The sequence below is a fragment of the Sinohyriopsis cumingii genome, chromosome 2, assembly GCF_028554795.1.
Source record: "Sinohyriopsis cumingii isolate HCF-2022 chromosome 2, ASM2855479v2, whole genome shotgun sequence".
Classification (NCBI taxonomy): domain Eukaryota; kingdom Metazoa; phylum Mollusca; class Bivalvia; order Unionida; family Unionidae; genus Sinohyriopsis; species Sinohyriopsis cumingii.
In genome coordinates, this window is record NC_142962.1 from 93941833 (window position 1) to 93954208 (window position 12376).

At 34.6% G+C, this 12376-nt stretch overlaps 1 protein-coding gene across 1 annotated transcript in view; it reads right to left on the reverse strand.

Annotated features, from left to right (window-relative positions):
- The window catches only part of LOC149805395 (nuclear RNA export factor 1-like), a 122425-nt gene that overhangs the window by 66321 nt on the left and 43728 nt on the right, over positions 1–12376 (reverse strand). The window contains exons 8-10 of the mRNA XM_089949921.1: positions 7880–7951; positions 2989–3058; positions 1606–1694 (exon numbers count right to left, since the gene is read on the reverse strand). Of these exons, the coding sequence (XP_089806047.1) occupies positions 1606–1694; positions 2989–3058; positions 7880–7951 (231 nt within the window). The remainder of the gene's footprint in view (positions 1–1605; positions 1695–2988; positions 3059–7879; positions 7952–12376) is intronic.

The following is a 12376-nucleotide window of genomic DNA, read 5'->3' on the forward strand; positions in this document are numbered from 1 at the left end:
GAAGGTTTGGATTGTTTGTTCCACAAGGTTTGTCTGGACAAGAGGTTTGTGTGAAGAATAAGATATTCAAGGCAGGGGTGGAACACTTGCAACCCATAGTTGCTTGAGAAGATTTTACCTGACCGGAATCTTCATGGGTAGATCTATGGCTAGATCTAATAGATCTGCGACCCAAGACTTGTCCCATCTGAGAGGGGCTAGCTATCAGAATCATTTTGTAATTCTGACTCATACTTTATGGATTATTTTCTGTGCCAAGACTGAAGGAGGGTAGGCAAAGGCCCATAACCCTTCCAAGCTTATTGACATTGTGTCCACGGTTCATGCTTCTGGGTCTGGAAATGACAAGATGAAGGTGTGCAACTTGTGGTTCCACCTTGTTGCAAACAGGTCTATCCTTGGGTGTCCCCAATCTCCCAGTCCGCAAATCTGAAGAAAAGACTAACAGTGGAGAGACCATTCTGTGTGATTAACTTGATCCTGGATAGCGTGTCTGACAGGAATATATTGGATTTTTGTACACTGATGTTGTGTTCTTCACGCCAATGAAGAAACTGCCAAATCAGAATACACTGATCAGGTGATTTGGTGTCCCTTTGTTTGAGGATTTTGGTCACCAATACCAATTTCTGACACAATGAGGGTTGTTTTTCCTGAGAGGTGATCCTTCCAGAATTTTAAGGTGTTCATAATAACTTCCATTTCTAGAAGGTTGATGTGGTAGGTCTGATCCCCTTGTTCTCATGTTCCAATGAACATAGGGAAGTTCGGCATCAGGTGGGCACCCACATTTTTGTACAGGCATCGGTACATAGTCGTTTCCACTTGGGGCTTCTCCAGAGAGACCATTGACATCAGCCACTGTCATGCAAAGTGAATAACACATGTAAAATAACAGTATGGTCACCATTTGTGTATAGTGAGTCTAAAAGACTAAGTACATAAATGGCAAATTCATTGAAAATAGTGGAGAAAATATAAAAGTAATGTATACCACCTGTGTAGTAATAATTAATGAATACAATACTTCCAAATTTGGCAGAAGTTGCTGATAAAAACATAGAATATCATCTTGGATATCAGGCGGTAATTTCGTGTGTGTATCAACATGGCAGTGAAGCTTAAAACTGGCAATACCTGGTGGTGGCAAGGGGAAATAATAGCCAGAGTTATTGTTGTTTCTCTACATGAGAGTGATGGGAAAAGACTAATATTTGCCTTTTAGTAGGGCTGGATTCATTAAGTACTAGGCTTATATCCATAAAATGAACGTGATTTGGGAATGTATTTGATGGAGAAACTTATCTATATGTCTCACTTTCACAGTCAAAACAATGAAATGCTGTCTTCATATCATTTCAATATACACAATCTAGGCTGTTTTAATTTTCAACATAAAATTTTAATACGGAATATAAAATCCTTTTCTTAACTGAATGTCTCATTATACATCTGTTTTAATTGTTGTTATTTCTGTGCTAAACATTTTTTGCAATGTAGATTCAAGCTAATCCTGGGCACAGGCTTACTTTCAAACATAGCTTTCCACAAGATTAGTGACACCTTTAATTATACAATGTTGTTCTTTCCAAAACATAGACTTACCTCAGGAATATTGTCTTCAATGATTTTTATAACACTGGACATTACTTGTTCACGATTCAAGGCCATGTATAAATTTTCTGCTTGTAGGCCTGAAACAAAGGCAAAACTCATTTGTTTCAATGGCAAGAATTGGTCTGGTGTGGAAATTATTAGATTGAAAATGGTCTGGTGCAAGCAAAATTAAAGCCAGTAAAATGCAGTTTCTAACTAGAATTTGAAATAAAAGGAAAATGAAATATGGACTTTTGTACTTTCATTTTCTTACAATAACTGTACAGAATACATTCAAAGTGATCAAAAACAGGAAAAAGGACAATGACTTCATTGAAAGTGTACTTTTGTGTCATTATTAATTGATAAGAATCAATGTTATAAAATGAAGAAGAATGCAGAAAATAAGGATCTACCCATTATACTGTGTCAAACCAGGAAGTATTAGAAAGAGATCTTCAAGTAGGCCAGACAGCTCATTCTAATTTTTTTCCCAAGCATATTAACAAGCAATTAAATTGTCACTCTGAACTATAAAAAAGGTATTCTGACACATCTTTTAGGCAATCATCTGGGAAAAATCTGACGGTGAGCATGTGTGCATGAGAGAAAATAATATAGATCATACTATCTCATACTGAGTTTTTGACAACTGTATGTAAGCAGTAGTGTTTTAAAACACCTCAGCACAAAAGTAGCTATGCAGTGCCATCAAAAAGGTTTAAGTGTGAAACATGTAAAATATTAACTGCACACAATTTTAGCAAGACAAAGCCTTATGAAGAAATGTAAAATTAAGTACAACAAAATAAATTTGTTGTGAAATCTGAACTGCACATTTTTCTTTATTAAACCTTGGCTTAATGGATTTATGATCATGGCACCCACAGTACAAATATCAAGTAGAACATAGCAAAATTATACTGTGTGAGAGATAAAGGATTACAGTAAAAGATAAAATCATTAAAACATTATTAAAATTTGTTGTGAAATCTGAACTGCAAATGTATTTTCATTAAACCTTGGCTTAACAGATTTATAATCATGACCCTCCCCCCCAGTAAATATCAAGTAGAACACAGCAAAATTATATCATGTGAGAGATAGAGGATTACTGTAAAATGTGGCTACATCCCCATGTACCATTTTAAAGAACTACAGTTTATTTTAGAATGACTTATTGTCAATATTATGAACTAAAAATAAGATGCTGATGTAATTATTTTCTCAATGTGAGAATATAATGTAAAAGTCTAAATAAAATATTTTTTTCTATACTTATAATTTGACTTTTTTTTTAAATTTCACGTCTTGATACTTCATCAAATGCCTATTGTATGGTTGAAAACAAAATTTATTCTGACTATAAAAATTATTAAGCCAGTTTCATACCTGCATCATTATATAGGTTACTCAAGTTGAGGGCCTTGGATGCTGGGTCATACCTGTTACTCATGCAAACCTACAAAAAAAATATTTCCACTTTCATCAAATATGCTTTATTCATTTTATGATACAATAGTCTTGATTGACGTATTTACAACACAAATTGTACTAAATCATCATGTGATAATAGCACAATATTTAATTGCAATTTGCTTTCATATGTGCGTACTGGAATAAACATAATCAACAATGGACAACTATCACATGTATACAGGCATTCCATGGTCACATTTATAGTCTAACACCTTATGATCCAAATAAAATGTTCCATAATATATGAGAGAGAGAGAGAGAGAGACAGAGAGATCACTTTAAATGTCCCCATTTCACTGCGGTTTTTGGTCAAAGAGAAAACAATAATTATATACATACCATATTCCATCAGTTTCAAAGATGTATAATTTATATTTAATTATTCACAATATTTATATCCTTACAAATTCCATTTCAGTTTAAATCCCAAGAACAACAATTTAACATGATGTGTTGTTTTCTCAGCAAGTTTATGCAAGTGTACACTTTCTTTAGTTATGTGGCATTTGGTCTAATCTTTACTCATACCAGACACAGTTCACTGGATTTAAAACTGACATATATAAGTGATAATGGCATAATTTGGCATTAGACTGCACCATATATATATATATATATATATATATATATATATATATATATATATATATATATATATATATATATTGCAATACCTAACTCAACATACCAAAGTACTAGGCAATATTAAAAACTACATTCCTTTTCCAATAATAATACTAATAATGATAATGTAAAAACATGAAACAAAGTCAGAAAAACATGATGTAGTTCACCGTGTTGCAATACCTTAATTGTATTTTAATAGAGTTTTGCATGCACAAACACTGCCCATTTAATGTGTGAAGATTTTTTGATGTTAAACATTGAGATGTTAGATGATGTTTGATCTACAAGGCTTTGGCATATTTGATCATATCATTTTTATCTGTCACTGAAAACATCTACCATGTATGAATTACGACTTCTGTTCCTGAACATATTCCACCCACCCACCATTGTTTAGATCGCCATCTGCATCTCTTATAAATGTGCACTATATGTTTTATACTAAATGTGAGTATAAAACCTTGCTCTGGTCCTCGTAATGTCACGCTGTTGTCAAAGTATTAATGAATTCGTCAACGAATTCATCTAAAGACATCAACAGTTCTACAAGCCTGGGACATCAACATTAAGTGGATAGAAGTTTGCATGTTAGCAGTTATTGTGCCATATTCATTTTCATGTTGGACCACGTGTTTGTCGTGGTGGAATTTCACATGAATATTTTAGGAAATGAATTATCTTACCTTCCAATGATTTTGGAATATCAAAGCCAGAAACATGATGTTAGTCCATAAGTTAGTAACTTCAACCATCTGGTGGAGTATTGTTACCGACACAGCGGAGATGCAGGATAGTGATGGAATCAATGTGCCCAGCCGAAGAATCACATTTCTCTTGTCAGACTTTTGTTGAACAATAAGTTAGAACTAATGTTACTGTTCATTATTGTAAGTTATTGGTTATGTAGAATTTGTTATTTTACTTTAATGTGCAAAATAGTATGCATTTGATAGGGACTATGTTTAACCGTATTATGACTCAGTGCATCATCAGTACATTGTACTCTCGCTTGATTTGCATCGAATTTCACCTGTCCATTTTGTTCAGTTCTGTTTAATCATAGTTATGAATATACAAATAAGATTAAAAGTAGAAACGCACACAACGGACTTTGAGAGGACAACTTAATTCTGTCTAAATTTTGTGTTCAGAGGGATTTTTCCATGCAGTTTGAACAGTTGACATGGTTACTGCCATGGCTAGCCCTGAGAAGGACAAACATTGTTAGGCTAACTAAGGTCATGTGACATGGATAGGAGTCTTTAAATATGAGTGCAGACAGTGCACTGGCAGATAGCTGTCAGAGTGGCAAAGTATGAACATCTAAGTAGAAAAGAATTTTGGCCATGTATTCTAAAACTATCAATTATAAATTTTTAATTATATTTTTTTATTATATATTTTTAAATAACTGATATTAAGTTTGGCACTTTAAAAATCCCAAAACTGAATTAAATTGTTATGAGAAATTTTAAGTAGATTTATTGCATGATTGCTACTGAATTTAAATGCCTTACAATTATATTGTAATTCTTTATAAAGCCGTTGCTATCTCCCACCACACTGCTCAAGTACACTAGTACAAAATTATTTTTTTCCATTGAGATCATGCTACTATGTCAGAATGTGTTACAGTCAATCTAATAAATTTAGCTGTTAATATACACAGGAATATAATAATAGAGTTAATTTCACCATAATATGGTGTATTATAATGTTGTCCTTTTGGCATTTAGACAAACAAGTCTGCCCCATATTATTAGAAACTGATAGTGTTGTGACAGACATTGTGTTTATGTAAAGTCACTATGTGAGATTGAAAAGCATGTTCTATCTCACCTTTATTATTTATAAAAATCATTTTAAGTCCTGAACTGTTTCTTTTTTAATATATAACACACGGGGTGTTACAATGTATGCGTGTATGTACACACACACACACACACACACACACACACACACACACACACACACACACACTGATCAATGAAACAAAAAAGATTGAAAATATAAAGCAAGCAACATGTCCCAATAACTAATGCAAAATAAATATGTTGTGTTAATTGCTTTGAGAGTTAAACATTGGAAAAAAGGGTTCAACGTTTCAGTTAACTCAAGCCTGAAAGGACTGTTTACAATTTATAAAAGAGGCTTACCGAAGAATGAAGTTGTCAAGTTTTGTGTACTCTATAGCCATAAAATTTTCTCTAAGAAGTAAAATCAATAATAATTTATTTAGTGGGAATACAGGCACCTTAGTAATGCACTTTGTGGCCCAGATATTTAGGTATATGTGTGTCTGTGTGTGTTGGGAATTTTAACATAGCATTAACAGTTCTAGTCTTATCACTATAATGTCTGCAGTGTGGGAGTTGATAATGATGTCTAGCACTGGGGCATCATGCCGCAGACATGTAGCATCATGTCCCACCCAGACACATTATTCTGACACCAGGCCGATCAGTCCTAACACTAACCTCTTAATGCTGAGCACCAAGCAAGGCACATGACAGTATCATTGCTTGTAAGTCTTTAGTATGACTCAGTTGAGCTCAAACACGTGACCTCCCATATCCAAGGCAGATGCTTTAACCATTTATGTCACCAAAGCAGTCAGATACCGCTATTTATTAGTGCTAGCAAGGGACCTAAGTGGCCCTGACAGTGCTCACCTGGTTTACATAGCTAATTATTGACCATTTCACTGAGCAAGCTTATGCAGTAGTGTAAGAATATAACACTATGCAAACTATCTCCAAACCATTATAATATAAACTGTACCTATTTTACAACAGTATGATAAAAGTTGTTTTAAAATAAAAACAAAATGGTACAGTTATTATGCACATAAATTACACATCAGGCAAGATCTTAATGTAAACCTATTTACCAAATTTTCAGACCTGCCAACCCTCATGAGTCTGTTTCAGTTATTAGGCAGTTAATTTTTTTCTCTAAGATTGACCAGTTTTCAGTATGGTGTAACAAACTATCAATAATTACTATTGTAAACCTGGAAAATGTAATTAAAAGTTTGACGCAGCAACGATATTATGTTCAGCTGAAAAGTTTGTAAAGTAGGTGTAGACTTTATTTACCACTAGTATAGTTGCACAAACTTTAGTTCTGAAGCATATGCAACTCAATGACTTGTTGCTATCTCTCAACTTGACATAATTCTTGGAAATTCTTTTTCCATTTCACATGACGATGACAATCATATCTCCCACCATGAGACATACTCAAATTGGCACATGATGTCCAATAAACGTAACTGTGTCCTTTCCAGCTTTTAGTCACAAGAATCTGAATACTCCTTTTTATTCTTCTGTGTTAATTTTTAACACTTTTTTTGGAAGCTTATTTTCCCCTTTTGTCTTAAACATGCATTACTTTCTGGATGCCGTTTAATTTTTTAAAATAATTAACAGTTTGATCATACAGATGCTTTGCATGAACAAATAGGTGCAGTTTAAAGCATCTGGGGTTCTGCTGGGAAATTAGTCTGGTTCCCTGACTTATTTCACTAATCCTAATATGAAACCCAGATACATATCAAACACGGATGAACCGATTATCCTGATTTTTTGGCAACTATCAGTTATCCATAGTTTTTGCTTTTATGCCGTAAGTCCGTATTTTAAGGGTAATTTTCGTAAGACTTACGGCAAAATTTTAAGAGTTGGCAGGTCTGAATTTTATCAAAATCAGACAAGACAAGTGTCTAGAGAAGCAACAAGCAATTATCAACCTCATCCAAGATCTTAATGACATAAGCATTTATTCCAAGTCTGATTTAAATTGGATCAAAAATATGGCCTCCATAGTGACAACAAGCAATTGTTGACAAATGGACCACACATACCACAGGAGTCATGAGCTTTAGTGAAACCTTCTGTTCATTGAATATATATCTAATTTATCATTATAAAAGATCCAGTTTACAACAGTTTGAGGGAACCACTGTAGCTCAGTTGGTGGAGCACTGGACTGATAATTCAAGGGTCTGGGGTTTAATACTTACCAAGTCCAGCCTGCGCCTGCTGCCTTGATGTGTCTTTTAGAAAATGCACATAGCTCCCATTTCCTTGGCATGATATAGCTAAAGTGTTGAAAGAGCTGTCAAAACCATCAAAAACATTAAAAGAACAACATTTTGACCAAGTACACGACCTACCTTTAATTTGTCAATATATTCATCGCTCATGGGAATGTAAGGTGGTGATGAATGTCTGACAATAACAATAAGCTGAAAACAAAAATACAATATGTACTGTATATGTACTGTATATGTACTGCAGTTAACTAAATCTGTGAGTTCTTTTAGCATGTTCCTCTAGCCAGTAACAGTAATCATAGTTAACTGCAGTTAACTAAATCCCTGAGTTCATTTAGTATATAATACAATGTGAAACAAAACTGTAACACAAACCACTTTTTGGTATGACCATGACTGACCATTGTGTCCATGTTTTCAACATTTACACAAAACGATGAACAGTGCTCATTTGCTCTTGTGTTTCCTACTTGTTTCTACAAAAAGTAAAAATAACAACCAAAAACAGTCAGAAAGTCTTTCAATTTCATGAAAGATTCATTGTCTTATTATTCAACTGCTTGAATCATGGGGTTCCCATCTAGTGTAAAATACATTTAATATCTTTATGACTACCATACATTAATTATTAATGAATACAAAAATAAAGGGTGCTATGCTGCATGCAATACAAAAAAAATTACACCCCCGACATTAAGTGCATTTTCTACTCGTTTCTATGTAGCTGCCATTGCATCTCATTTTAGCTTGAGTAATATGAAAGCTGTTTGAGCATTGTCAAGTACATGTAGAGACATTAACTTTCGGTGTTGATGTGGGTTCAATGCCATTTTTCAGCACATGATAGTCTGTACATTGCAACCAATATATTTGGTAAGGAAGAACCCTGGTAAACTCTGGAAAGAACCAACAACCCACTGAAAGCTACCGGCAGACTTTTCTCACATATGCATTTTGGCTAAAACTCAAACCCAAGTGGACAGAGGTGAGAATTAATGACATGTAAAGATCAGCATCCTAGACCGCTTGCCATACTGGGCTCAAACCTCTTGTGTAGAGGAGTGTTAAAATATAAATGAAATGTGACAGGCTGAGATGTAATATGTACAATGTATAGCAGCTAACTTTTCTTTTACTGTTAATTTCCTTCTTTAGGTGAGGAGGCTGTTAAGTCAACAAAACAAACAGAAGGCTGAAGTCGTATATCTTGTTTCATGATAAAAATGCATTTACAACACAAAACAGGAGTACCATGCATGCACAGTACATTCATGCACTGTGTTTGACACTTAAAATCAATAGGCACCTTCTCCACTTACACCTGCAAGCCTTCCACAAATTTACGTCAAAGTACCTGGTCTAGAACTGAACCTATTAAGAATAAACCATCTTTTTTCTTTCTTTCAGTAAGTCATTTTAACCTTTTACATTACCATATATCTTCAACTGTGTGTGTGTGTGTGTGTGTTTGTGTGTGATTTATCTGACGCTATCAAAAATGAATGTACCCATTTTTTCCTACTAACACTGTCAAGGAACAATGTCTAAATTTCATCATCAAAATTCTTAAAATTTCCAGTCATTCATTAGCCCCTTTTTTGGTATAAAAAACAATGCAACCAACCATTTTGTTACTGACCAATTTGAGTAGCTGTGGGATTAGCCTGTGGGATTAGCAGGCTTGATACAACTTGCATGTAACAACACATAATGCCATAAGGCAGCTTTGTAGTACCCTAGTACAGCTGTTGTTGTTCATAGGTTGCCTATTCACACACATTTATCAATTTATTCTGATACATTTATGAGATAGATTTAATATCATCAGTATATTTTTGATTACAATTTAATTTGTGTCAGATCAATTGGTAAACTGTTTTCCTTTTCCATTCTTAGATTATGGTTAATTTATGATATCTAACAAAATATATGTTCACTTTATATTTAATAACCATTATCTCCCATTGTATTTATACTGGTTTGTTGTGCTCTCTTTATTTTCATATAGTCTGCTATTCAATGTAAAAAATGCATGCATTTTAAGGTGGTGGAAGATAATCACGAATCCTGCCTTGCCTGCACTAAATGTTCATCTCCAAAGACCTCTAAGGTGTGCTCTTTGTGGGCAGATGATATATGGTCTAATATTCTTAGAAGACAGTTCAAGTGCAGGAAAAAAGGGCTCGATCCCAATCTTTTAAGTTTACACCCTCCCTCTGATTTATTATCTAGTTTAGCAGGGGATGAAGAAGTGCCTCCCATTCCACTTTAAATTACTTCATACAGGGAATATGTAGCAGACGGATGCCAACAAATATCTTGAATCAAGAGCCATAAAACTTTGTCAACAAGAATGTACACAAGTGAATATGATGAAGTTGCATCATACAAATCTGGGTACAAGTCCAGCTTCCAGCCCAAACATAAATGAGGGTATGAAGCCAGGCAGATGGGAGTGTTTTATGATTTTTCAGACTGATCTGCCAACATCATTCTTATGGTGAATTATTTACTGCTCTGAATGCTGACCAACCTATCCAGCCATCTGGCCTACAAACTGACCACAACAATATGTTTGCAGTCCTGGATGTTGACAGAACCATTCAGCCATTTGTACACAGTAAATACATGGATTCAGCTGTAAAACATCGTTCATCTATAACATCAATGATGTCTTATGCTGACTTTGCTTCCCAGACTGGCCATCCAGCTGGCTGGCCATCCTGCCATCTTTCTGGGGCTAACCAGTCAAGCCAGCTGACCACACCAATCCAGTTGGCTATGCAGCCCATTCCATCAATGCTGACTCAAGCCATCATATTAAGTTAGAAACAGTCCCAAAACCACCTGTCAAAGCCTTCCAGTAACCACAAAGCTTCTGAAACAGCCATAGCTGCTAATCTTTCATCCATGCTGACCCAGCCAACTGTGCCAGGCCATTATATTAGTGTACAAACAGTCTGTAATGTCCCAAATCCATCTATCACAGCTTTCCAGTGACCCCGAAGCTTCTCAAACAGCTGCATTTGCTAATCTTTCATCCATGTCCAAACTTCTACTTCACAGAAGGCTCTTGACTGGCAGGTTTTGTACAGAAAACTTCCAGTCTTCAGTTGTTGAGAGGACCTAGTCAGCTAGATGGCCCTCCACTTTACCTGATTTGAATGTATATCTCCACTGTCCTGCAGTTCATTTATCTTATTATGCCTGGGTTCAGTTTGTTAAACATGTCTTTGTTTGAATATAGCTGCCAGTTTGTTTGACATGTCTTTGTTGAATTTTGCAACCAGTTTGTTGATGTCTTTCTTGTCTATAGCTGCCAGTTTCAGTAAAACATCTATTGTAGTGATATAGTTTCCTACTGTCATATTTATGTACTTGATGAAAAAACAATTAATAATGGAACAAGATGTACATAGGATGTTTATACAGTATCTACAATGATTAAGAAAAGCATGACTAAGAAAACCTACAAACTTGAATCGGTATTTCTTTAGAATAAAATATTACTAATCATATGGTTTTCTATCAGACATGTTGATTAAAGCTAAACAAATATAGTTAAAATATTTATTAACATGATCAGTAAATTAATCTGATCTGTAATGTTGTGAAATGTACACTATAACCAATTCCCATCAACTGCTTTTTTCTAGTGATGCACATTCAATGTGAAAATCATTGAGAGATACTTTATAAAAAGAATTAACAAAGAAATACCATGAAAACAATCTACTTAAGCAAGGATGTGGAAATGTAGAAATGTATAATTCCTGTGTTGTATATAGTTCCTGTGTCAATGATAACCACATCCATGCTTCTTTATATGTTTACCAATTTTGTAACCTTAACATGAAATAAACAAAGCTAAGCTGTTTATGTGTAAATGTTCCAGCCTTAGGCAATAGTTATGGATGGTTGACTAAAGATTACTGACCAACAGGTCTCAAGGAACTGAACCTCTGGTCAATGAACAATTTTGAACTAAATGTTTCCTTATTATGCTAAGTGTATGTCATCCACAAAGTTTGGTCAAGAAACTTAATCTAGAACAAAAGTTTTCTATTAAACAGATTTTTCTTGGAGTCTAATTGACCCTAACCTTTTGACTCCAAAATCAATAGGCCTCTAAACTGAAAGCCCTACACATACTTTGGTCAAGAGATATGGTCTAAAACTAAACTTTTTATGCAGAACAGTTTCTTGACCAGCCAGTGACTGTAACCTTTAATCATTTGACTCAAAAATCAAACTGTTTCCTTCTTACCCCATGTGCAAGTCACAACCTATAATAAAAGTACATGGCCAGAAACTTACTTTTTATGAACAAAAACTCAGTCAGTGATCCGTATCTTTGATCTTTTGACTCCCAAATTCATATCAAGTATGGTGAGAATCCAACAAGGAATTTAGGAAATACAAGCAAATGAAACAAGAGTAGTGTGAATGGCACACTGTATGTCTGCCCTATGGGTCTTAGCTAAACTTATTATGCAAAAACCATTTTTCTTCTTAAGCCAGTGGCACTGATCATTGACCACACAATTAACAGGCATTTTTTCTTACCCAATTTGTAAATCATCTTCAAACCTTTATATGGGTACTTAGACAAAAACT